This window comes from Oryctolagus cuniculus, chromosome 4, assembly GCF_964237555.1.
Source record: "Oryctolagus cuniculus chromosome 4, mOryCun1.1, whole genome shotgun sequence".
Taxonomy (NCBI): Eukaryota; Metazoa; Chordata; class Mammalia; order Lagomorpha; family Leporidae; genus Oryctolagus; species Oryctolagus cuniculus.
The window spans coordinates 11,480,987-11,507,994 of NC_091435.1; the positions used below are offsets into that span (position 1 = coordinate 11,480,987).

The 27,008-nt window shown below is 45.2% G+C and overlaps 1 protein-coding gene and 1 long non-coding RNA gene across 4 annotated transcripts in view; one reads left to right on the forward strand and one right to left on the reverse strand.

The window, feature by feature from the left end:
* GART (phosphoribosylglycinamide formyltransferase, phosphoribosylglycinamide synthetase, phosphoribosylaminoimidazole synthetase) overlaps window positions 1–16,304 on the forward strand; it is a 32,526-nt gene extending 16,222 nt beyond the window's left edge. For 2 of the 3 annotated variants that reach the window (XM_008274927.4, XM_008274928.4), the window contains exons 11-22: window positions 479–710; window positions 2,427–2,521; window positions 3,450–3,559; window positions 4,057–4,255; window positions 6,766–7,017; window positions 7,259–7,411; window positions 10,407–10,613; window positions 11,471–11,608; window positions 12,518–12,648; window positions 12,911–13,052; window positions 14,934–15,049; window positions 15,143–16,304. In XM_008274927.4, coding sequence (XP_008273149.3) covers window positions 479–710; window positions 2,427–2,521; window positions 3,450–3,559; window positions 4,057–4,255; window positions 6,766–7,017; window positions 7,259–7,411; window positions 10,407–10,613; window positions 11,471–11,608; window positions 12,518–12,648; window positions 12,911–13,052; window positions 14,934–15,049; window positions 15,143–15,334 — 1,967 coding nt within the window. In that variant the 3' untranslated portion in view covers window positions 15,335–16,304. 3 annotated transcript variants of the gene reach the window in all.
* Window positions 1,370–27,008, reverse strand: part of LOC138849235 (uncharacterized) — a 52,191-nt gene continuing 26,552 nt past the window's right edge. Inside the window, exons 3-5 of the long non-coding RNA XR_011387721.1 lie at window positions 4,022–4,324; window positions 3,321–3,587; window positions 1,370–1,773 (exon numbers count right to left, since the gene is read on the reverse strand). This is a non-coding gene — a long non-coding RNA (uncharacterized lncRNA). The remainder of the gene's footprint in view (window positions 1,774–3,320; window positions 3,588–4,021; window positions 4,325–27,008) is intronic.

Below are 27,008 nucleotides of genomic sequence, written 5' to 3' on the forward strand. Positions count from 1 at the left end.
GCTCTCTGCTCTAGTCTGGGGAAGCAGTAGAAGATGGCCCAAGTCCTTGAGCCGCTGCACCCGCATAGGAAGACCGGGAGAAAGCTCCTGGCTTCAGGCTTCACATTGGCACAGCTCCCTCCATTGCAGTCATCTGGGAAGTGAACCAGCGAATGGGAGACCTCTCTGTCTCTCTCTCTCTCTGCCTCTCCTCTCTCTGTATAACTCTGACTTTCAAATAAATAAATAAATCTTTTCTTTAAAAAAAAGTTTTAATCATGAGATTTATCATAACACAAAGTTTTAGCAATATAGTAGTCACCCCAAAAAATAGAATGTTCTTCGAAGGGTTCTATCTACTATATTGGCTTATTTCTGGCCTGATAGGAGTTTTGTTTTTTGTTTTTGTTTTTTTTTTTGTTTTTTTTTTTAAGTGGGAATTATACGTCACTTTGATTTGAAATACTTCAAATTGTGTGTCCAATGTGCTCTCTTCCAGGGTTTCCTGAGGCTCAGGCTTTAGGACTGCAGGTGTTCCACGCAGGCACTGCTCTCAGAGAGGGCAAAGTAGTGACCAGCGGAGGTAGAGTCCTTACTGTGACAGCCGTCCAGGAAAATCTCACGTCGGCCCTTGAGGAAGCCAAGAAAGGACTAGCTGCTCTCCAGTTCGAGGGCGCCGTTTATAGGACGGACATTGGCTCTCGTGCCCTAGCTTTCCTCCGGCAACCCAGGTAAAGTTCTCCTCCTGAGGTGGTTATGGCACGTCCTCAGAACTGGCAGCCTCTTGGAGAATGGCGTTAACCCTACACTAAGTCATTCTGCAGTCTTCTTTATGAGACCGATTTTATGTTGGTTGTATTTCATTTGAATCAAAACTGTTGATAGCAATACTCAAACTTCATGATAGCTACTTATGTTTGAAAGGTTTAGCAAACTCAGTACTGTAAGGATTTCTGTTCTTTGAATTATCACATAGTTAAATATTGTGGTATTTGAATCATAATTCCTGGTTTTTTTAAAGAACTCAACATGAGCATATTTGTCATCTACCTTTGTAACTTAATTTGATTATACTGTAAGTTTTGCAGTCTCATTTTGTCACTGCATTTAATTCTGTTACTGAAATGTATTTTTAACCCCTTATTGGTTTATTTACTGACATGTACCAACTGTTCCCTCATAAAATCAATAAAATACTGATTGCAAATGTGAGTGTTTTTATTCTTCAACATGCATCATATTTACTGTTATTCATTAAGCTAATCTATTGGTAATGAATATATTTTAGGACAAAATGAGAAATTTTTAGTAACTTAATTTAAGCTATACTGTTTCCAGGAAGTTAATTTTTATAACACTGAAATTTTTGTAGTCAAAAACAGGAAAATAACATGGTAAATTTATTTTTCATTTAACAATTACAAAATTCCATTGAAATAACCTTCTCCAGCGGACTGCAATGTTTAGTGTGAGTTTGCTATGTTTAAGAAGAAGAAAATGAGATGCCACAGTAAAGACTGTTTCCTACCTGAAAGTAGCCCTGAGCCGCTGACTTCGCATTAACTGCCAGCACTCTCAACTCTAATTGTACTCTGGCTGCTCCTTTCAATAAGACTTCACATATTTCTTCACGTCTCACTGCATCAGTAAACCAAAGTCCACACTTTTGCCACACAGGACTAGAGTTCACAAGCTTCACCTCTGATGTGGTAGCCCTATCTAGAAGGAGATGATGCAGAGTATCATTACCTGGTGTTGCTTTTTTTCCTTGTTTGATCTTCTTACTGTTCTCAGCTGTAAAGAGTGATAAAGTTCTAAATTATTACAATAAGAGCTAAATTTAATTATTTAGGGATATTCTTGTAGATTTGTTTTTAAACCTAATTTCCACTTTTCAGACTGTTTTGACATTAAATTAAAAGTGTAATGTGTTTGCTAGAGGCTGTGGGGAGGGAGGAACGGGGAGTTACTGTTTAACGAGTAGTTTCAGTTTTGCAAGATGAAAAGTTATGGAAATGAATGGTGCTGATAGTTACATGACAAATACTACTGAATTATACACCTAAAATTAGGATGGCACTTTTTTTAAGGTATTTTCCACAATATAAAAAATGAATTTTAAAAATGACAGTGTACTTGCATTTAGCAGTCTGCCGTGAGTACTCTGGAAGAGAAAGGGGGTTAAGTGAGAGGAGTGGCAGTCTGTGATGGTGCAGTGGATCTGCCTGGAGAGCTGTTGACCAGCGTTTGCATTCCCGGGACTTCCTGCACCAGTGCAGGCAGAATCTGCATGGGGCCAAGGCACAGACTTTCACTTTAAAACTTTTTAGTACTTCAGGGGATGTGGAAATTACGTAAGATATCTTTTGCTTTGAATAATAGTTTAAGATGAAAGTAATTTCCCTGGCATTGACACGAACTCTTAGTTGTTGTTTTTAATTCTTTAGAGGCCTGACTTACAAGGACTCGGGGGTTGACATTGCAGCTGGAAATATGCTGGTCAAAAAAATTCAGCCTTTAGCAAAAGCCACATCTCGACCAGGTAAAACAGATCCTGTACTCAGCTCACTTGTTGACTTTGACAGACTTAGTATGTTCAATTTGGACTTTATATTTAAATGAAGAAAATTTTCCAAATTAGTGGCAGGTTACTCTAAGTATTGCTGTAATTAAGCCAAGCTTATAGTCTTCCTTTTTTCTTTTTCCTTTTTTTTCTTTTTTTTTTTTTTCATTTGTATTTAAAGGCAGAGAGAAGCAGATGTATTCAATCTACTGGTTCACTCCCTAAATGCCTACAACAGACAGGCTAGGTCTGCCCAAAGCCAGTAACCATGCTCAGTCGAGCCTCATGTGGGTTGTGGGGACTCAAGTACTTGAACCATTATCTGTTGCCTGCTGGATCTAAAGCGGAGTAGCTGGGACTCAGACCAGGCGCTCCCATGCGGAATGCAGGCATCCCAGGCAGCCACTTAATTGCTGCACAGAACATCTGCCCTGGTAGATGCTTTCTGGTCTCGAAGAGAGGAAAGCATCTTTTTAAGGTTTTCCTATTTATCTTCATCTATTTGAAAGGCAGGGTGAGAGAGAGAAAGATCATCTATCCACTCCTCAAACACTGGGCTTGGCCAGGCCAAAGCCAAAAGCCTAGAACTCCACCAGGATCTGCCACATGGTGCCAGGACCCTAAGTACTTGAGCCATCATTACTGCCTCCCAAAGTATGCATTGGTAGGAAGCTGCATCAGAAACAGTAGCCAGGGCTTGAACAGCCTCTGATGTGGGAAACAGGCACATAAGTGGTGGCTGAACTCCATGAACCACATCCCATAAGGCATTTCTTACCCACGATGTTATTTGCTGTTTCCTGTTCTCAGAATACGCATATTTTTATTTGGCCATTCATATGAAGGGGTGGTGTATGCATGTTTAATCTGTTGAAATGTAGCAAGTAATTAATTTTCTCTCCAACAGGCTGTGATGTTGATCTTGGAGATTTTGCTGGTCTTTTTGATTTGAAAGCAGCTGGCTTCAAAGATCCTCTTCTGGCCTCTGGAACAGATGGCGTTGGAACAAAACTGAAGGTGATCAGACACCTTGTGAATCAGACACCTTTTGTGAAAAATAATGGGATTAACTCTACTACTGAATATCGATTTTCCCTCTCAATTATATGAGCTAAAAAGCATTATACCAAACAGCCAGATAATATGGTTCAAATGTCTGCACATTTCTAACAACAAAATATTGTTCAGGGTGAAAGGTTATTTTAGGGGGTAAAAAGGGATAGTTTTGGGCCAGGTCGCTTATCATAATTTTGTGTTCTTTTGTCCTTTGGTAGTAAGAGCAGCTAGATACTGCGATTTGTTAGTCTCCCTTGATAAATTGGTTAAAGATATATGAGGTTACGTCCACAAGTTCGTGGAAAAAGTGTGTTAAAAGATTAGTTTATTCTTTTGCAAAATAATTTTTAAATCCATGCATAGTTTCTTCACAACAGTCATTTTCCATAAACTTTTTCATGTACCCTTATAGCTTGGACTTACTCTCTCATGTGGGTCTTTATTTTGTTCTTGTGCAGATTGCTCAGCTGTGCAATAAACATGATACCATTGGTCAAGATTTGGTTGCAATGTGCGTGAATGACATTCTGGCACAAGGAGCAGAGCCCCTCTTCTTCCTCGATTACTTCTCCTGTGGGAAACTTGACCTCAGCACAGCCGAAGCCGTTGTTGCTGGCATCGCGAAAGCTTGTGGAAAGGCTGGATGTGCTCTGCTTGGTATGGTCATCCACTGGAATCCCAGTCTTCTCACTGTGTTGTAGCCCTGTGTATAACTGTGATCAGCGCCTAGCAGGAGAGACTGTATGTCACAAGATGTGGCAAATAAGATACATATTAATCTTAGACCCTGGGGCCCTCCAACCCCTACTCAAGGGTTTGTCTCTCAGACCCGTAACCCTAAACTGTCTCCTTGATCTTTGCCCATCTTTCTACCCCTCTCTTTCTCAGTAACCTCACCTCCTCCACAGTAAGGCCTAGGGGCTCTTTCCTTGTCGCTGTCCCTGCAGCAGAGGCAGATGGGTTCCTGTCATCTTCACTTAAGACACATTTTCCCACAGAAGTGACATAAAGAATTAAGTATACCCAGGTTTTATAGAAATATTGCTTAGTTATCCCTCACCTCAAAGAAATGGTATATTTGAGGTAAAAGATGCGCCAATTAGCCCTGCTAGGATCATTGCATATTTTGTGTGTATATTGGAATGTCACAGTGGGGGCAGGCATTTAGCACAGTGGTTAAGACACCTGCCTATTGGAGTGCTTGGGTCCACTCCCCGGCTCCCGATTCCAGCTTCCTGCTGATTTTTTTAACAATCCATGGAGGCAAAATGTGACGTTGGTTTGGTGAAGAAATAGAAAGTGTGCAATCTTCTTTAAAAAAGAAAAGGAAAATATTACTAAGCTATATATGAAATTGAGCACAATGAATTTGTAGTTTTGCCAAGTAACAAAGTTATCTCCTTTTGTATTATCATTTCTGTGAATAAGTCTGTCCTAGAAGCCAAAAAGCTCCCTCCAGTTATCTCTTGGTTTCTACTTTGGAGTTTACCTATTTCTACCTTATACCTTTTTTTTTTTTTTTTTTTTTTTAAGATTTATTTTATTTATTTGAAAGGCAGTTACAGAGAGAGAAAGGAAGAACAGAGAGAAAGAGAGAGCTTCCATCCACTGGTTCACTCCCCAATGGCCACAGTGGTTGAAGCTGGGCCAGGGTGAAGCTAGGAGCCAGAGGCTTCTTCTGGATCTCCCACAAGCATACAGGGGCCCCAGCACTTGGGCCATCCTCTGCTGATTTCCCAGGCACGTTAGCCTGGAGCTGGATCAGAAGTGGAGCAGCCAGGACTCAAACTGGTAACCATACGATATGCAGGTGCTCTAGACCGGGGCTTTAACCCACTGTACTGCAGCGCTGCCTCTGCCTAGTAACTTTATATGATATGACCAGAAAGGTGTACTATGCTAAAGTTTTAAGCCAAGGCATTTGGAGTTGAGCAGTCTGGTTAAATTACTTCTCTAAGCCTGTGCCACCCCCTGGAATATGGAGTGATTATAAAGATCAAATATTTATGACACTGTTTCTGAAACTAAACTGCTACATAGGGTTTTTTTATTTCTTTATTTATTTTAAGGCATAAACATTTCATAAGTACAACTTTAGGAATATAGTTGTTCTTCCCACCATACCCGCCCTCCCACCCTTTGTCCTCCTCCCTCTCCCCTTCCCAATCCCATTCTCCATTAAGATTCATTTTCAGTTAACTTTGTACACAGAAGACCAACCCTATGCTAAGTAAAGATTACACCAATTTGCATACACATGCACACACAAAAAAATGTTTGGGAACAAGTTTTACAGTTAACTCTCTGTGGTTTTTTTAAGATTTTATTTATTTATTTAAGAGAGAGAGAGTTACAGACAGTGAGAGGAGGGGGGAGACAGAGAAAAGGTCTTCCTTCGGCTGGTGCACTCCCCAGATGGCATCCATGGCCAGAGCTACGCTGATCCAAAGCCAGGAGCCAGGAGCTTTTTCCAGGTCTCCCACGTGGGTGCAGGGACCCAAGCACTTAGGCCATCCCCCACTGCTTTCCCAGGCCATAGCAAGGAGCTGGATTGGAAGAGTAGCAGCTGGGATTAGAACCAGCGCCCATATGGCTTCAAGCCAGGGCTTTAACCTGCTGCGCCACAGCGCCAGCCCCTACAGTTAACTCTCATAATACAACTTATTGAGGACAGAGGTCCTACCTGGGGAGTTAGTGCACAGTGACCTCTGTTGTTAATTTAAGAATTAACACTCTTATATATGATGTCAGTGACCACTTAAGGCTCTTGACATGAGCTGCTTAGGATATGGAAGCCTTTTGAATCCACAAACTTCATCAGTATTTAGACAAGGCTGTAAGTAAAGTGGAAGTTCTCTCCTCCCGTTAGAGAAAAGTGCATCCTTTGATGGCCACTTTCAGAAGGGGTTTTATATTCAACTGAGCATTCAGCCTGTGAAAGTAGTGATGTTTGGAGGCTGCATATGTACTTGTTAGAGGTATTACCTCATCTCACACTTTGTGGAAATTAGTGCTATTTTCCTGGAAATTGTGCTTGGTTGAAAGGCCTGTTAGGCAGAAAATAGAGAATGGGATATAGCCTCATGTTAAGGGTGGCTGGTGTCACTGTTTCCTATGAAGATTTATAAATATTATATGACTTCTTTGTCCTTGTGTTACTCTGCTAGGAGGCGAAACAGCAGAAATGCCTGACATGTATCCTCCTGGAGAGTACGACCTTGCTGGTTTTGCCGTCGGCGCCATGGAACGAGATCAGAAACTCCCTCACCTAGAAAGAATCACCGAAGGGGATGTTGTTATTGGAATAGCTTCATCTGGTCTACACAGCAATGGATTTAGCCTTGTGAGGAAAATTGTAGCCCAGTCTTCACTTCAGTACTCCTCTCCAGCACCTGATGGTTGTGGTGACCAGACCTTAGGTAAATTCCCTCATGTTCGAACTGTGCTGCTTGGAAATACCTGAACCCACTTAGTAGGTTTAGTCTCTCCTTACCCGAAGCTAGAATGGGAGGCTGTGTGTTACCCTGTGGTTTGAGTTCTTGGACGCTGTAGTACAGCTGGTGTGTCTACAGCATCACACTCACTCTCCATTTCAGAATTGTTTTATATTTGGTTTTATATTCATGAGCCATGTTTTTATCTTATCTCTTCAACGTACAGGGGACCTACTTCTGACTCCAACAAGAATCTACAGCCATTCGCTGCTACCTGTCTTACGGTCAGGTCATGTCAAGGCTTTTGCCCACATTACCGGTGGAGGATTGCTGGAAAACATCCCCAGAGTCCTCCCTCCGAAGTGTGGTGTGGATCTAGGTAAGGTCTTGAAAAGGAGCTTTTATTCAAAAACTGTTGAGGAAAAAAGATGCCCTGTGGGAGAAAACTCTGTGGGTAGTTAGCACACATAGAATTAATTATACATAGGAAATTCTTTAAAAAAAAAAAAAAAAAAAAAGAATCATGTATTTATTTGAAAGAATTACAGAGAGAGAGTTTTCGTCTGCTGGTTTACTCCCCAGATGGCTGAAATCAGGAGCAAGAGCTTCTGAGTCTCCCACATGAGTGAAGGGCCCACAGACTTGAGCCATCTTCCACCGCATTCTCAGGCACATTAGCAGGGACTGGATAAGTGGAGCAGCGTCCATCTGGGATGCCAGCTCTGCAGATGGTGGCTTTACCCACCTCTGCAGATGGTGGCTTTACCCACTGCACCACAGTCCTGACCCTACCACTTTGCTTTATTATCCACATTTGTAAGGCAGAAAATCTTCCTATGCGATTGGCTAATGTAAAAATGCAGTGCTCTGCAGTGAGCATCTCATATCAGAGCACTGGTTCAAGTCTTGACTGCTCTATTTCTGATCCGGCTCCTTGCTAATCTGCCTGTGAAGGCTGCCAAAGATGTCCCAAGTATTTGAGTCTCTGCCACCCATATGGTATACCAGGATGGAGTTCCTGGCTCCTGGCTTCAGCCTGGCTTATCCCTGGCTAATGTGGGCATTTGGGGCGTGAACCAGCAAACGGAAGATGTCTCCCCCTCTCGCTTTCTCTCCCTCTCTCTTTGACATTCTGCCTTTCAAGTAAATAATTCTTGAAAAAATTAAAATCAGTGCTCTGTGCAGATCTTCAAAGAGTGTTGGTAACTTCAAGTTCTATCATGAACCCTCATGCCGTAAAGCTATTAAGTAGTTCACGTAGGAAATCAGAGGACCTGAAGCATGACAGAAAAAGAAAATAGATTTGAGAATCATTTCATGCTTAGAAGGGAAAAGAAGTCCTGCGTTGCTAGTTAAATAGGGGAGTGGATGGTAACGTCATTAATTGAGGGGAAAGAGTAGGTTTGGAGTAGAAAGTGAGCATACGATTGTTTACATCTTCAGTGTTTATGAGCAGAAATGAAAAGCAGACTGCAAGTAAGTTGGGTGGTCATGTGCACATAGTAATAGTTGTAGCCAAGAGAGGGGAGGGGCCAGAAGGTCATCCCACAGTCAGAAGCAGGGGATGAAGCATGTCAGCGTACCATCGTCACGCCCAGTGAAGGGATTCGGATGGGGCACTGCTCAGCAGCACAGAGGTCTAGGAGGACCAGAAACTGGCCAATGTGTACTGCAGAGTTTCCCGGAAAGCAGCCTACTGGAGAGAGACCACCAACCGATTCTTGTGTGGAAATGGGTGACAGATGTAGAGACTGAGCAGAGATGCCTATTCCAGGACATTTACTGGTGAAAGGGAAAGTAGAAAAATTTAGCCACGTGACAGAGTGAAGGACAGGGTTTTTTCTCTCTGCTTTTTAGGATAGAGACGCAGTCAGAGGAACTGTTCTACCCATCATAGTCAACTAATAAGAATTGACTTGAGGGAATAGAAACCGAGGAAGATCACATACATAATTTCCCAGTGGAGTGGGCATCGTGGCGCAGCAAGTTAAGCTGCCACTTAGGATTCCCACAACCCATATTGGAGTGCTGGTTCCAGTCCAGGCTACTACTAGTCCAATCCTCCCTGCCACCCACGTGGGAGACCTGGGTGGAGTTCCTGGCTTCAGCCTGACCCAGTCCAGGCTCTTGTAGACATGAGGGGAGTGAAGAAGTGGACAGAATCTCTCTATCTTTCTGTCTTTCATTCTCTCTAACTTTTGGAAAAAAATCATGAAAAATTAGGGAAGTATGCATTTAGCATAGCAGGAAAGGTGCTAGTTAATATACCACATCCCATGTTAGAGTGCTGAGTTCTATGCCAAGCTCTGTCTTCTGATTCCAGCCTCTTGCTAATGCAGACCCTGGAAGGCAGCAACGATGGCTCAAGTAATTGGGCTTCTGCCACTTATGTGGGGGTTTCCAGCTTCAGCCTGCTCCAGCTGTGAGCATTGCAGATATTTGGGGAGAAACTGGCCATGAGAGTTGGCTCACTCCCTCGCTATCTGTCTGTCTTTCTCTCTTGCCTCTCAAAGATGTTTTAAGTAAATTTTTAAATATAAATCAGAGGTATACACAGCATGTTGAACTTAAACCTTTTCTGAAGCATGACTTTTCTTGAATTGTGTATGTATCTCCTCTAAGCCACCTAGTTTTACATCATACAGAGTATATTTTGGTCATCACCAAGACCCAGCTAACCATTCACGGAAAGGTGGTAAACCATCCTTTACTGAAGGTCACACATCTAATCCATCAGGGGACTTCTGAGGGTCTAGTTAGTTCACATAGCAGAAAACCTCACTCAGTTGTGAATACTGAGCCTGTCAACAAACAAGGTTCTTAATTTCTAAGATAACAAATGTATACCTCCCAAGACCTGTGCTGTAGCATAGATTAAGTAAGCCTCTGCCTGCATTGCCAGCATCCCATACTGGCGCAAGTTTGAGTCCCAGCTGCTCCACTTCCAATCTGGCTCTCTACTAATGTGCTAGGGAAAGCAGTAGAGATTGCCCGAGTCCTTGGGCCTCTGCCATGAATGTGGGAGACCTGGAAGAAGCTCTGGCTCCTGGATTCGGCCTGGCCCAGCCCTGGCCATTGTAGTCATTTGGGGAATGAACCAGTGGATAGCAGATTCTCTCTCTCTCTCTCTCTCTCTTTCTCTTTCTCTATCTCTATCTCTATCTCTATCTATCTCTGCCTTTCAAATAAATAAATAAATATTTTAAACAAAAAAAGTATTCTTCCCACCAAAAAGAGAAGTTCTGAAAGGCCAGTTATACTTTAGTCCTATGTGAAACAGCAAAGCCTGATTGTAATTTCTGTCTCCATATGTGTGTAACTTTGTACTTTTGTAGGAGCCAAGAAGCTAATCAGACAATTCTTGCTTGTTGCAGATGCCCGGACCTGGAGGATCCCTAGGATCTTCTCATGGTTACAGCAGGAAGGGCAGCTCTCTGAAGAAGAGATGGCCAGAACATTTAACTGTGGGGTTGGGGCTGCCCTCGTGGTATCAAAGGATCAGACAGAGTGGATTCTGAGGGACATTCGGCAGCACCAGGAAGAAGCCTGGGTGATTGGCAGTGTGGTCGCTTGTCCTGAAGGTAGTCATTCTTTGTTTTTATATGTCTAATCTTCAGTGTAACTGAACCCCACCTCATGGACACTCTGCCCACCTATTATTCCAGCCATTGTCGTTGTTAACCCCTGTAACATGACAGAACGCACCCCGTTTAGAGCACATTTCTCTTTCTGCCTCAGAGCTCTGACACCTCTGTCTAGTGCACACCTACACCCCACAGGGTCACTTCCTAAAGTGATCCCCCTGTTTGCAAGACCTCACGGCTCCACTTTCTGGTGCAGCCCAGTTCAGGGAGTAGTGAATGAGCATCCGGGTAAGCCCTGGGTATTAGTTAGGCCTCTGCTAGAAATGCTGGAAGTTGGCAGTGGCAGATCAGCTTAATTAAAAATGTCAGAGCTTGTTTTATTTGCCTGCATTTGTCTTTATTTCTTCTGTTGTGTAGCCTTCAGGCAGGTCCTCCAAAGACCAGAAGGATAACGCCCTTCAGCTCCCCTTATAACCAGAAACCACCTGTTTCTTACCATCCTGAATCGTGTCTTTGAGTGACCCTCCTGGAACACTAGCCTAGCCCCGTGCCAGGAGGTTGTGACACTTGTGGATAGTCTCACTGGGAGGATTAATCAGGGATTAGGGACAGATGCTGGCAGGCAGTGACAGCCTCGTAAGCTTCTGACAAGCTGTTCTGTAGCTCTCGGTTGAAGCAGGTGACTGCATGCGTTCACCTTCATCTTTGTGAATGAGTAATGTTAAGTGATAAACCTGTTAATTTAGTCCTTGCCTATCTTATTTTCAGAACAAAATACAGTATTGCAAGGTTTTCATAAAGCATTTTTCTTTCTGTTATCCTTATAATTCACAATTGTTCTTCATGAAATGAAGGTTCCCCTCGTGTGAAAGTCAACAATCTGGCTGAAGCCATGCAAATGAATGGCTCAGTAATGGAAAACAGCTCCCTGAAAAATCATTGCTCCGTCCAACCCACCAAGGCCAGAGTGGCTGTCTTAATATCCGGAACAGGTGAGATGTGGCTTTCTCTTCACTGTGAAGCTGTAAGTGCTCTCCTCTTCCTCCTGCCTCTCCTCCAAGAGAAGGACACGAGTACTCAGGTTGTCAAGATTCTCTCTGAGCAGGGGATCCTCGCATCCCTCGCCTTTCCAGCCTTCCCGTGAATGTAACCCCACTCCCAAAGAAAAAAAAAAGCAGAGACGCATGGTTAAAGAGAAACCGGAAGAGACAGAAAGGGCAGAAAGCCCAGTCTCTTTTGTGTGATAACTTTGTAGGAAGGTCTTAAGACAGTTGCAGCTTTTTAACTGTTACTAGTTTTAAGAATAAAAATTTACGTTTGACCTTTGTAACAGGAGTACAGTAATCAGAGGATTGTATTTTCCCAGATGGATGTAGCATTTTCCCATCTATTGTAAACAGCATCGCTGTGAATGTTATTATAAGTACACAGTATGTATTTTTTAAGTGTGTATCTGATTATTTCTTTAGTTTATATACCCAGAGGTGAAATCATTTTGCAAATTGACTTTAAGGTTTCAATATATTTTAGGCTCAAGTCGATGGTAAGCAAAGAAAGTATTATAAGGATTTATTCTTCCTGAGAAGGTCAATTTTCTTTCCTTAATTAAGCAGCTTATTCCTCATCAGTCAGTGTTAAAATCATGTTATGGTGTTTCTACTGCAATGCTGGATTGTAAGATGTTATTTGCAGGAGCAGTTGTATCTCCTAGAGCCAGGAATACCTGTGTTTTTCACAGCCTATTAATTCATTATCCCAGAGGAAGGGAGTTTAAGAGCCTTCTAAATGTTACCAGTCTTTCCCAAGACATTGATTCAGAAAGTTTGATCTTCCTATGTTCAGAATAGCATCTGTCTCTTTTTAAGAAGTGTGAGCTCATTTGTGTCTTTCTTCATTTTCAGGTTCAAATCTCCAGGCACTCATAGACAGTACTCAGGATCCAAATAGCTCCTCACACATTGTTGTTGTCATTTCCAATAAAGCTGCGGTGGCGGGCTTAGAGAAAGCAGAAAGAGCTGGTATTCCCACCAGAGTAAGTTCCTTGGGCAAAGTTCTTTCCATGGGCTGTGATTAAGCTCTTCATGTACTCTCACAGGCCCCAGATCTGTGGTGTACTTTCTTGGACTTCTGCATTTTAGGGAATGCTAGGCTTGCCTCTAGTTCATTATTTCTTTCTTACTCATCTCTCTCTGTCAGGCATGCCTTCATAGGAAAGTGAAGTGTGAGTTATGTAAAGGTTGAGTTTTAGCCTATTTTGCTAATCTGTTGAAAAGTTGTGCTTTTCTTTATTACAGGTAATTAATCATAAATTATATAAAAATCGTGTAGAATTTGACAATGCAGTTGACCAAGTCCTTGAAGAGTTCTCCACAGACATAGTCTGTCTTGCAGGATTCATGAGAATTCTCTCTGGTCCCTTTGTTAGAAAATGGAATGGTAAGCAAAAATTATTTGATACCACATTGAGTAGTCAACTGAAAATGGATTCCAGAATGGTTAACTTGACAGCCAGTCTCAGTAGTGAAATATTTACTATGATATTTTACTTTAACATAGGCCATAACTTAATTTCCTTTTCATTACCTAAAAGAGTAGCCCAATGATGATTTATTAATCTGCTGTCTTCTAATTATCTTTAACTTGCTGTAATTCCTCACTGTTTCTAATAGAGCTTAACTTTGTTCACATTATTGCAAAGATAATATTTCATCTTCTGAGTAAATGTTTGGAAACTCCTCTTATGCTTGCATGGAAGCAAGAGAAAGTGACTTCCTATATCCCAAAATGAGGAGTCCATCCCCCTCCGTAGAAAGCAGAGACTGTTGCCAGAGAGGGCAAGGAAAGCATTGTTGACAAAAAACACATGCTATGTTGTGTTACTACTTTGTCCCCCAAAAGCTTTAGTTGCATTGTTTTCCCTTTTTTGCACATATTTGGGCAATAAATGCATTTCCTTCCAAAGAATTTTTATTTTCTTGGTTGACCATAAAGCACTTGTGCCTTTGGTGACACAGGCACGAAGAACTAACTAATCTAGCATCTGATTGGTGAACACATCACTTTATGATTAGAAGTCAAGAACATAGGGACCAGTGTTGTGAAACAAGTGAAGCCACCGCTTACAATGCCAACAGTCCATTATCAGTGTTCTGGTTCAAGTCCCAGCTACTTGAATTCCAATCCCGCTTCCTCCTAACGTACATGGGAAGGCAGCAGAATATGGCCCCAAAGAGTTGAGCACCTGCCACCCTTATGGGAGACCATGATCATTGGAGTTCTTGGCTTCAGTCTGACTTAGACCTGGCTGTTAAAAGCAGAAGTCAAACACATAAACACATTGCAAATGCCAGCAACACTGAATTTTCTTGATGAGCCCTACCATTCAGCTTAGACCCCTCCATCTTCCCATCACTGTGGACACCTCTTTACCATGCCTTTGGTTGTGCAAGGCAAGTACTTGCTGGTGCTCGGGCCTCCTGGATAGGAACTAGATATATTTTTTTTTCCAAAATGTATTTATTTATTTGAAAGTCAGAGTTACACAGAGAAGGAGAGGCAGAGAGAGAGAGAGGTCTTCCATCTGCTGGTTCACTCCCCAATTGGCCACAGCAGCCGGAGCTGTGCCGATCTGGAGCCAGGAGCCTCCTCCAGATCTCCCACGTAGGTGCAGAGGCCCAAGGACTTGGACCATCTTCTACTGCTTTCCCAGGCCATAGCAGAGAGCTGGACTGGAAATGGATCAGCCGGGATGCGAACTGGTGCCCATATGGGATGCCAGCACTGCAGGTGGTGACTTTACCTGCTACGCCACAGCGCCGGCCCCTGGAACTATATTTCCCTTTACCTCATTTTTGTGTTTGGCAAAGAAAACATCCATCCCAGAAATCCAGCTTCAGTTTTTCTTCTGATTCTGGACAGGAAAATATATATTATCATGGAATGTTTAAAATTCTGATCACTCGGCTGGTGCCACAGTTCACTAGGCTAATCCTCCGCCTCCGGCGCTGGCACCCTGGGTTCTAGTCCCGGTTGGGACACCGGTTCTGTCCCAGTTACTCCTCTTCCAGGCCAGCTCTCTGCTGTGGCCCGGGAAGGCAGTGGAGGATGGCCCAAGTGCTTGGGCCCTGCACCTGCATGGGAGACCAGGAGGAAGCACCTGGCTCCTGGCTTCGGATCAGCACAGCGCACTGGCCATAGTGGCCATTTGGGGGGTGAACCAATGGAAGGAAGACCTTTCTCTCTGTCTCTCTCTCTCACTGTCTAACTCTGCCTGTCAAAAATAAATAAATTCTGATCACTGTGCTTTTTGATTTCTAGGGAAAATGCTCAACATCCACCCATCCTTGCTCCCTTCTTTCAAGGGTGCGAATGCCCACGAGCAGGCTCTGGAAGCTGGAGTCACAGTCACCGGCTGCACCGTGCACTTCGTATCGGTAAGTTGTCTGTCTTACCAAAGTAGTAGCAGTGGCTGGATGCAAGTGCACTGGCTAGAAGGTGATATTCAACATCTCTGCTTCCTTTTCCAGGAAGATGTAGACGCCGGACAAATTATTTTACAAGAAGCTGTTCCCGTGAAAAGGGGTGACACTGTTGCAACTCTGTCTGAAAGAGTAAAATTAGCAGAACATAAAGTATTTCCTGTAGCCCTCCACCTGGTGGCCTGTGGAGCTGTGCGGCTTGGAGAAAATGGCAAGATCTGTTGGGTTAAAGAGGAATAAAGCCTAATTCCAGAGTGGAGCTGTTTTGAAAGAATTGTGACTATTTGCTTGGTAGTGGTTTGTTGTTTTGTTTTGTTTTGTTTTATTGTGGACTTGGCCCAAAAGGCTACTAATGTGCCTGGGAAAGCAGTGGAATGGCCCAGATACTTGGCTCCTGGCTTCGGCCTACACCAGCCCTAGCTGTTGCAGCCATTTGGGGAGTGAACTAGCAGATGGAACATCTCTCTTTGTCCCTCCCTATCCTTCTCTCTGCTACTCTGCCTTTCAAATAAATATTTTTTTAAAAAAAAAGATCTCACCCTTACCCCCTTGGCCATTTTTTTAATAAATACATTTATTAAAAACAAGACTAGTGCAGCAAATCTAAGACTACAAATATCATCTGTGATGGTTCGTATTTTACCTTTCTTATTCACAATCCACCATCAAGCTGGTCATTCAGAATTCCCTTCACTAAAGCCAAAGAAGATACTAACACTTAGAGTCTTGTCTTCCTTTTCTGACCAATACAACCTCAATTTTTAAGTCATGTATTCTCTAATTGTTAATTCTTATGCTTTTGAAGCCATGGCTGCTGAATGTGCCTGAGTCAAAAGGTGCAAGAAATGATGAGGAGATGCCCAACTCTGTCACCTGTGCCACTCCTGTTCTTGCTGCTCAGCTGGGGCCAGCGCTGTGGCATAGTGGGTAAAGCCGCCGCCTGCAGTGCCAGCATCCCATATGGGCACCAGTTCAAGTCCCGGCTTCTCCACTTCCGATCCAGCTCTCTGCCATGGACTGGGAAGGCAGTAGAAGTTGGCCCAAGGACTTGGGCCCTGCACCCACGTGGGAGACCTGGAAGAAGTTCCTGGCTTCAGATCGGCACAGCTCCCACTGTTGCAGCCATCTGGGGAGTGAACCAGGGGATGGAAGTCCTGTCCCTGCCTCTCTGTAGCTCTCCCTTTCAAATAAATAAAATTTTAAAAAACTATTATAATTGATTATTCAACAAAGCTTGGGCAGAAATCAAGAATGCTGATAATTGGAATACTGAAGTGTGGAGGGTGCTGTTGGGGAGGGACGGGGCACTAGGGCACTCACCAGGTGGGTAAAGAGGGGTAATGGAACTGTGTCTATTTCCCTGTCATGCCAGTTTTCCATCTGGAATGAGGAGGTCAAGGCCTATAGCACCACATTTCTTATGAGCAGGGCACAGCCCTTGTACACAGCTGAGCGGCCACAGTGGTGTGACAGCCCTGCCTGAGCTTTAGTGCACTTCAGTGGTTGCAGACCTAGAAGCCATGTTCAAATCTCCCTTCTAGTGAATTCTAAACATAACAGCAAGGGACTCTTAGAGTCACTATTTTCATTGCAAATAATAAACTCTAGCCTTAAAAGTAGTGAGTCGAGGGGCCAACATTGTGGCATAGCGGGTGAAGCCACCATCTGTAGTACCACCATCCTATGTTCACTAGTTGGTGTCCTGGCAGCTCCACTTAAGATCCAGCTTCCTGCAGATGGCCTGGGAAAAGCAGTGGAAGATGGCCCAAGTGTTTGGGCCCCTGCTACCCATGTGGGAGACCCAGATGAAGCTCCTGGCTCCTGGCTTTGGCCTGGCCTAGCCCTGGTCAATGCAGCCATCTAGGAAGTGAGCCAGCAGATGGAGGATCTCTCTAACTCCTTCAAATGAGTAAATCTGTTAAACAAACAAACAAACAAAAAACACGCAAAGGAGTGTGCAGGGCTCCCCAGACCACAGAGACCTGCTCTGCCAATAGAACTCCTCACTGCCTCCATACAAGCTGGGACCTTCCTCCTGTAGTGCACTTCCACCCACCATCAAGTGGGAAGTCCAGATTCTCTTACAACAGTGGACTTGAGGTGGTGCAGCAAGTTTGCAACACCAATCTTCTAAGTGAGCACCAGTTTGAGTTCCAGCTGCTCCACTCCCAATCCAGCTCCCGCTACTGTGACTAGGAAAGCAACGGATGATGGCCTAAGTGCTCGGGCCCCTGCACTCATGTGGGAGACCAGAATGGAGTTTCTGGCTCCTGGGTTCCACCTGGGCCAGCCTTGGCCATTACAGATGAAAGTCTCTTTCTCCTTCTCTTCCTCTCTCTAACTCTGCCTTTCAAATAATAAATAGATTTGTAAAAAATAAAATAAAATAAAAAGAGAGAAAAGAAAAGAATGAGTGACGGATCTTCCATTTTTCCATCCTTCCATCCAGCTTCACTCCCCAAATGGCTGCAGCAGCAGGCTGAAGCCAGGAACCAGGGACTTCCTCAAGGTCTCCCGTGTGTTTTGCAGGAACTCAGGTACTGGAGCCGTTATCTGCTGCTTCGTAGATGCATTAAGCAGGAAACTGGGTCAGAAGTGGAGTAGCTGGGACTCAAACCAAATACTCAGATATGGGTTGTGGGCATCCCAGGGGGTGGCTTAACTCCCTATGCCACAACTCCCATCCCCGTAATATCTTAATTCCATTTTTCCAGACTTTTTGATGTAACCTCATATATATCTTGGGATGTGAGGAATCAAAACGTGTCAGACACTAAAAGCACTTGGAAATAGCAAGGATGACAAAGGAGTCCCTTAAAGGGGCGGTCCCTCTGTGCAGTTGGTAATGGATTAGTAGTATTTGGATTCAGTGAGTGAACAGCCACTATTTTATAACGATAAAGACAAAAGGTCATGTGAGTTATGAAAAAGGTTTTACTAAGGTTATGAGGATTTTTACCTTTCATTGTACATGTCCATGGTCCTATTTGTGTAAACAGGAGAGAAACATGATCACACTTGTGGTAGCAGTGGGGAGGCATGTATTAACCAGCTCTGTTGGTTATTTCAGTCAGAGGATTCAAGTTCCAAGATACTAAGTAAGCCAACTGTTCAAAAGGAGAAAGGTTACCATTTCGAAGATCTCATAATCTCTAAATATTCCTCAGTTTTTTAATTATGATTTTAAACATAGAATTTTACTCGAGTATGTACAATATTTTATTATAGGAAAAGGTAGTAATTAGTAACAGCTGGTCCCTCCCTCCTGGAGTTTTCTTGGCTGTTCTCACCCATGCTTTGTGTGTGTGTCCATATGTACTTTCTGTCAGCTTATAGGTTTTACTGTGATTTCACTTAAATTTGTCATAGACCTTTTTTAATATTTTATTTATTTATTTAAAGATTTATTTTATTCATTTGAAAGAGTTACAGAGAGGTAGAGACAGAGAGAAAGGTCTTCCATCCATAAGTTCACTCTCCAGTGGCCACAACTGCCGGAGCTGCACCGATCCGAAGCCAGGAGCCAGGAGTTTCTTCCAGGTCTCCCATGCAGGTGCAGGGGCCCAAGCACTTGGGCCATCTTCTACTGCTTTCCCAGGCCATTGCAGAGAGCTGAATTGGAAGAGGGACAGCTGGGACTAGAAGTGGCGCCCATGTGGGATGCCGGCACTGCAGGCAGAGGATTAACCTACTTTACCCTGCCGTAGACCTTTTGAAAAAAAAAAAAAAAAAGGTTTACTTATCTGTTTGTAAGTCAGAGTTACAGAGAGGCAGAGAGAGAGAGGGAGAGAGCTTCCATCCACTGGTTCACTCCCCAGATGGCCACAATGGCCAGAGCTGAGCCAATCCAAAGCCAGGAGCCGGGAGCTTCCTCTTGGTCTCTCATGTAGGTGCAGGGTCCTAAGGACTTGGGCCATCTTCTACTGCTTTCCCAGGCCATAGCAGAGAGCTGGATGAGAAGTGGAGCAGGCGGGACTTGAACCAGTGCCCATATGGGATCCCAGCATGGCAGGCGTTGCCCATAATCCACAGCGCAGCAGCACGGGCCCCACCACTACAATTTTCACAAAGTGAACAAACCTGAAGGGGTTGGGGTTGGGCACAAAGATTGAGACACCGCTTGGGACACCCATAGACATCACGTATAGTGCCTGGGTTTCAGACCCCGTCGTGGCTCCTGATTCCCACTTCCTGCTGTTGTGCACCCTGGAAGGTGATGGTTCTCGAGTAGTTGGGTCCCTGCTACCCACAGTGGAGACCTGGATGAGTTCCAGGCTTTTTGGCTTCAGCCTGGCTCAGCCCCACTCTTGCAGGCATTTTGGGAGTGAATGAATGGATAGGAGATTTCTCTTTCTCTGCCTCTTCTCCCTCTCCCCCTCTCTCTGCTTCTCAAAGAAAGAGTTAAAAGAAAAAAAAAAAAAACTCAAAACCACCACTCAGGTAAAGAAAAGTTACCAACATTCCAGAAACTTCTAGCCATTGCTCATCTACTCACACGTGTAATAAGGGAAATCACTGTGACTTCTAATTAGTCTTGCCTATTTTCAGCTGTATGAAAATAGAATCCTGCAAGACGTACTTCTTTGTGTCTGGCTTTGTTTCTCACACTTCTGTGAGATGCATATCGTTGTAGTATTTGTAGATCACCATTCCATATATGCATATACTACACTGTATCCACTCTACTAATGCCAGTTTGGGTATTTTCTGTCTAGGGCTATGATTACTGCTGCTAATAACATTCTCGTACCTGCATATTTGATGAATTTATGTTCACATTATTCACATTTCTGTCACATGTAGGAGTGGAATTGCTGAACCATCAAGTATTCCTGTGTTCAGCTTTTTTTTTTTTTTTTTTTTTAAACAGGCAGAGTGGATACTGAGAGAGAGAGACAGAGAAAGGTCTTCCTTTACTGTTGGTTTACCCTCCAATGGCCGCTGCGGCTGGCGCACCGCACTGGTCCAAAGCCAGGAGCCAGGTGCTTCTCCTGGTCTCCCATGGGGTGCAGGGCCCAAACACTTGGGCCATCCTCCACTGCACTCCCTGGCCACAGCAGAGAGCTGGTCTGGAAGAGGGGCAACCGGGACAGAATCTGGCGCCCCGACCGGGACTAGAACCTGGTGTGCCGGCGCCACAGGCGGAGGATTAGCCTAGTGAGCCACCGCCGGCCCTCCTGTGTTCAGCTTTAACAGCTACTGCCTGGGGCCAACATTGTGGCAAGCAGGTAAAACCTGACACCTTCAGAGCCGGCATCCCATATGAGCCCTGGTTGGTGTTCCGGCTGCTCTGCCTCCCATCCGGTTCTCTGCTAGAGGCCCAGGAAGAGTAGTGGAAGACGGCCCAAGTATTTGGGCCTCTGCCACTCATGTGGGAGACCTAGAAGAAGCTCCTGGCTCCTGGCTTCATCCTGACCCTGGCAGTTGTGGCCGTTGTGGCCATCTGGGGAGTGAACCAGGCAGGGGGTGGAAGATCTCTCTGTCTCTGTAACTCTGACTTTCAAAATAAATAAAAATAAATCTTAAATTAAAAAAAATATTTTGAAAAGGTAACGCCCAACTTCCTCCTGGTGTTTGGACCGGTTTACTCTCCCCACGGGTGGGATACAAGAGTAATGTTCCACAGCCTTGTCAGCACCTAGTGTTCCCCCATTGTGGTTCTGATACTAGCAGTTTGCGTGCCCCCAAAGTCTCTTGTTCCCCAGTCTTATTTCAAAGGTTCAATGATAAACCTTAATCTAATTACCATGTGTGAAGGTGTGGCCTTAGAAGGTGATTGGATTAGACTTGGCTGGTAGGGTGGGGCCCCATGATGGAGTCACGGTGGCTTTAAAAGGAGAGGCCACACACGGCAGGTGACTAACTTGCTCCCTATCTCTGCTGCCTGGTGCACCATATAATCATGCCATTGGGCGCGTGCTGTAAGCCTTCCACCCTCATCAGGTGCCACACTAAGGGAGCCAGCAGGGCTTGGAGGATGAACGTCAGAACCATGAACTGCAATAAGCCATCATCCTTCATGAGTACTTCCTTGTCTCCGATATTTTAGTTGTACTAGCAAATAGCTTACTAACACACCCCCATTTTAGCTTTTTTGTGTGTGGCTAGTGCTATCACATTGTTGGAACTATTATTTCCAGTTGACCAATGATATTAAGCCCCTCTCAATGTTCACTTGGTCAGTTTTCAAATATATATCATCAGTACCCCTTTTCCAATAGTCTGAGGTTTGCTGATTTATAATCGGATGTGTCTTCTTCCCCTGAGCTTCCTCCCGAGGTTTATCTTCCATACTAGAATCTCCTCCCTGCTGAGTCAAGGAACATCTCAGAGGGAGTCACAGGTTATAGTGGAAGCTTTAATTTTGTACTAAAAAGCCACCTTCCTGGGGCCAGCGTTTGGAATAGCAGGGAAAGCTATCTGCAGTGTGGGCATCCCATATGGGCGTTAGTTCAAGTCCCAGCTACTCCACTTCCGATCCAGCTCTATGCTATGGTCTGGGAAAGCAGTAGAAGATGGCCCAAGCATTTGGGGCCCTGAACCCGCATGGGAGACTCTGAAGAAGCTCCTGGCTCCTGGCTTCAGATCCACCCAACTCCAGCCATTGCGGCCATTTGGAGAGTGAGCCAGCAGATGGAAGACTTTCTCTCTGCCTCTGCCTCTCTGTAACTCTGCCTTTCAAATAAATAAATAAATATTTTTTAAAAATACACCTTCATGTCCACTATATATTTCATAGAAACGCCAAGATTTGCTTTTTTAAGGATTTATTTTATTTTATTTGAAGGAGAGAAGAGAGGGAGAAGAAAAAGAGATCTATCCATTGGTTCACTCCCCAAATGGCTGTGATAGCCAAGTCTGGTCCAGAAGCCCAGAGCCCAGAACTCCATGCAGGTCGCCCATGTGGGTGCAGGGCCCAGGCACTTGGACCAACATCCACTGCTTTCTCAGGCACAGTAGTAGGGAGCTAGATTGGAAGTGGAGCAGCCAGAACTGGGACCCACACTCCCATCTGGGATGCCAGTGTTGCAAACAGTGGTTTCACTCGCTGTACCACAATCTCAGCCCCCAAGATTTGTTTTTAAATTCTAAATATGGGGTTTTTGCCCAATGTTACATGAGTTTATAATAAATGCCCCTTATTTCTCCCAGCTGTCATCTTACAATCCAAAGAGTTCAGATACATACAAAAACTGCTACAGGGGTACCCTTGGGGCATCCGAGTTAACAGCTCAAGAGAGTTATGCCATAATCCTTATAAACTTCTAGTACCTTCCACCTGCTATCAAATGCCCAGAAGAGAGTGTACAGGAGGATCTAGGCTGGCGCCGCGGCTCACTAGGCTAATCCTCCGCCTGCGGCACCAGCACACCGGGTTCTAGTCCCGGTCGGGGCGCCGGATTCTGTCCTGGTTGCCCCTCTTCCAGGCCAGCTCTCTGCTGTGGCCCGGGAGTGCAGTGGAGGATGGCCCAAGTGCTTGGGCCCTGCACCCTCATGGGAGACCAGGAAGAAGCACCTGGCTCCTGGCTTCAGATCAGCGCAGTGCGCCGGCCACAGCAGCCATTGGAGGGTGAACCAAAGGCAAAAGGAAGACCTTTCTCTCTGTCTCTCTCTCTCTCTGTCCACTCTGCCTGTAAAAAAAAAAAAAAAAAAAAAAAAAAAAAAAAGAGAGAGAGAGAGAGAGTATACAGGAGGATCTATCACAGGGCTGCAGCTATAGTGCATCAGAGAAAGACACTTAGAAAATACCGCTGTCACATTCAGTCCCTGAATTCCACTGAAGAGCCAAACAAATGCCCTCAGGCTAGTTACAACCTCCCCAGCCCTTTCTGCAAACCTTGACCTTGTAGGCTTGGAATGAGGACTAAACAGGTGTGTATGACAGGGAACCAAGGGACCTGAACATAGAGCAATGCTGAGGAAAGACCAAATGGGAGAGAATCCTAACAGGCTTGTCCCCACAAAATGGAAATCCCGTCCTAGAATAATCTAGTGTCTCTCACCAAGCTATACTCCTTGATAAGACAATACCAGGGGCCCTCAAATGCTTCTGAAAGCACTGAATTAAAAGATAAGTTTAGGATCAAGCGTTAAGACTCTACTTGGGACACCACATGCCCTGGGGGCGACCCAGCTCTGCTTCCAATCCAGCTTCCTGCTGCTGCACACCTGGGGAGGCAGCAGATGATGGCTCAAGTTCTTGGGTCCCCTCCACACACCTGGGAGACCAGACTGCGTTCTGAGCTCTTGGCTTCAGCCGGCTGCTGGCAGACATCCAGGGAGTGAGCCTGCAGAAAGAAGGTCTCTGACTCTCGCCCTTGCTGTCAATCTCTCTCTCTGACTTTCAGGGGAAAGTGCAGGGGTGGGCATTCGGTTAGTGGGTAGGATGCTGAGTCCTACCTGAGTGCTTGGATTCAATACCTAGCTCCGGCTCCTGACCCCAGCTTCCTGCTAATGTAGTTGCTGGGAGAGAGACAGTGACTGCTCAAGTCCTGTGTCGCTGCCACTCAGGTGGGAGTCCAGGGTGGAGTTCCAGGCTCCTGGTCAGCCCTAGCCCAGCCCTGGCTGTGTGAGCATTTGGAAAATCTCTCCCTCTCCCTCTCCCTCTCTCCCTCTCTCTCTCCCTCTCCCTCTCTCCCTCTCTCTCTCCCTCTCCCTCTCTCCCTCTCCCTCTCTCTCTCCCTCTCTCTCTCTCCCTCTCCCTCTCTCTCTCTCTCTCTACCTTTCCAATAAATGAGTAAAGAAAACTTCAAAAGTAAGACTCCCTCTCTGAGCCTAACCCTCAAATCTTCCATCTGTTAACCTGCTAATCCTTGTGGTATGATTTTTTTAAAGATTTATTTATTTATTTGAAAGGCAGAGTTCCAGAGAGGCAGAGAGAGAGAGAGAGAGAGAGAGAGAGAGAGATCTTCCACCTGCTTTTTCACTCCCCAAATGTCCCCAACAGCCAGGGCTGGGCCAGGAGCCAGGAACTCCACCCAGGTCTCTCATGCAGGTGGCAGGGCCCAGACACTGGGGGCCATATCCTGCTGCTTCCCAGATGCATTAGCAAGGAGCTACATCAGAAGGGAGCAGCCAGGATTCTAACTGGCACTCACGATATTCTGCCATCGCAGGCTTAACCCTCTGTGCCACGACACCAGCCTCCAAATTTAAACTTTTTTTCTTCATCTGAATGTCTTGTTGCTTTTTTTTTTTTTTTTTTTTTTTTTGACAGGCAGAGTGGACAGTGAGAGAGAGAGACAGAGAGAAAGGTCTTCCTTTGCCGTTGGTTCACCCTCCAATGGCCACCGCAGCCGGCGCACTGCGCTGATCCGATGGCAGGAGCCAGGTACTTATCCTGGTCTCCCATGGGGTGCAGGGCCCAAGCACTTGGGCCATCCTCCACTGCACTCCCGGGCCACAGCAGAGAGCTGGCCTGGAAGAGGGGCAACCGGGACAGAATCCGGCGCCCTGACCGGGACTAGAACCCGGTGTGCCGGCGCTGCAAGGAGGATTAGCCTAGTGAGCCGCGGCGCCGGCCCTTGTTGCTTTTTCTTGTCTAGTTACCCTGGTTTGTACTTCCAGTGTGATGGTGACTAGATCTTGTAAGAACCATCATTCTTGCCTTTTTTTTTTTTTTAAAGATTATTTATTTGAGAGTTACAGAGAGAGGAGGGAAGAGGGAGGAGGTGGGAGGGAGGGAGGGAGGGAGGGAGAGAGAGAGCGAGAGAGAGAGATGATTTTCCATCCACTGGTTCACTCCACGAATAGCCACAATGGCTGGGACTGGGCCAAGTAGAAGCCAGGAGGCAGGAGGTTCTTCTGTATCGCCCACATGGGAGGCAGGAGCCCAAGCGTTTGAGCTATCTTCCACTGCTTTCCCAGGCCATTAGCAGGGAGCTGGATGGGAAACGGAGCAGCTGGGATTTGAACCAGTGCTCATATAGAATTCCATGTCCCAGGCAGAAACCTTACCTGCTATGCTACAATGCCGGCCCTCTTGTCTTGTTTTTTTTTGTTTTGTTTTGTTTTGTTTTTAAGTTTTGTTGGCATACAGCCATGCCCGTTTACAGGTTTGAGTCCTGACTGCTCCACTTATTTTTTTTAAAGATTCATTTATTTAGGGGCTGGCGCTGTGGCGCAGCAGGTTAATGCCCTGGCCTGAAGTGCCAGCATCCCATAAAGGCGCTGCTACGAGACCTGGCTACTCCACTTCCAATCCAGCTCTCTGCTATGGCCTGGGAAAGCAGTAGAAGATGGCCCAAGTCATTGGGCCCCTGCACCAATGTGGGAGACCCGGAAGAAGCTCCTGGCTCCTGGCTTGAGATTGGCGCAGCTCCGGCCATTGTGACCAATCAGTGAGTGAACCAGCGGATAGAAGACTTCTCTCACTGTGTCCGCCTCTCCTCTCTCTGTGTAACTCTGCCTTTCAAGTAAATAAATAAATCTTTAAAAAACGTATTTATTTATTTTAAAGGCAGAGTTACAGAAAGGCAGAGGCAGAGAAAGAGAGAGCTTCCAACTGCTGGTTTACTCCCCAACTGGCCACAGAGAGTCCCAGGTGCAGGGGCCCAGGGAGTTGGACCATCTTCCACTGCTATCCCAGGTCACAGCAGAGAGCTGGATCAGAAGTGGAGCAGCTTCACCTGCTATGCCACAGTGCTGGCCCTTTGTCTTGTTCTTGGTCAGAGAGGAAAGCTTCTCCTCTTTCACTATTAAGTGGATTTCTGTAGATGCTGTCTTTCAGGGTGTGGAGACTCCCTTGTGTTAGATCTGTTGAGTGCTTTTAACCATGAAAGAGTACTGGAGTTTGTGAAAAAAAATATATTTTTTTTTCCTGCATCAACTGAAATGGTCGTGCTTTTTCCCTTCATCCTATTAATTTGGTACACGTTACATTATTATTATTTTTTTACAGGCAGAGTTAGACAGTGAGAGAGAGAGACACAGAGAGAGGTCTTCCTTCTGTTGGTTCCCCCCTCAAATGGCGCCACGGCTGGTGCTGTGCCAATCCAAAGCCAGGAGTGAGGTGAATCCTCCTGGTCTCCCATGTGGGTGCAGGGCCCAAGCACTTGGGCCATCCTCCACTGCCTTTCTGGGCCACAGCAGAGAGCTGGACTGGAAGAGGAGCAACCAGGACGGAACCGGCACTCCAACTGGGACTAGAATCCAGGGTGCCGGCCCCGCAGCCGTTGGATTAGCCTAGTGAGCCACAGCACCAGCCAGTACATTACATTATCGAATTATATGTTAAGCCATCCTTGCCTTCCTGGGATAAGTCCTACTTGACCACGCTGTATAATCCTTTTAGTGTGCTACCCAATTCACTTGTTGCTGAAGATTTCTGCATCTCTATTTTTAAGAGACAACAATCTATAGTTTTCTTTCCCTGTGATATCTTGGTGTCAAGGTAATACTGATCTCATAGAATGAGTTAGGAAATGTCCCCTCCCCTCCTCTTCTATTTTTCTTTTTTCTCCACCCACCTCCTGCTAACAAATAGGACTTCACCATCAGAGCAGAGAAATTTGCACTACAAATCAAAGTAACTAGTGTTTATCCTACCAGTTTTGTGGATCGTCTCATCTGTAATTAGAATGAAGAAATTATAAGTGTGTGAGTGTATGAGTGTATGTGTGTTGGCACACACTATGAGATTGGCAAAATTAAAATGAAATTACTACTGTGTTATCAAGGATGCAGAGTAGCAGGTATTTCCAAATATGCTGGCTTGCAAACTGGCTCTTCCTTTTTTTTTTTTTTTTTTTTTTTTTTGACAGGCAGAGTGGACTTTGAGAGAGAGAAGCAGAAACAAAGGTTTTCCTTCCATTGGTTCACCCTCCCACCCTCCAAATGGCTGCTGGGCCGGCGCACTGTGCCGATCAGAAGCCAGGAGCCAGGTTCTTCTCCTGGTCTCCCATAGGGAGCAGGG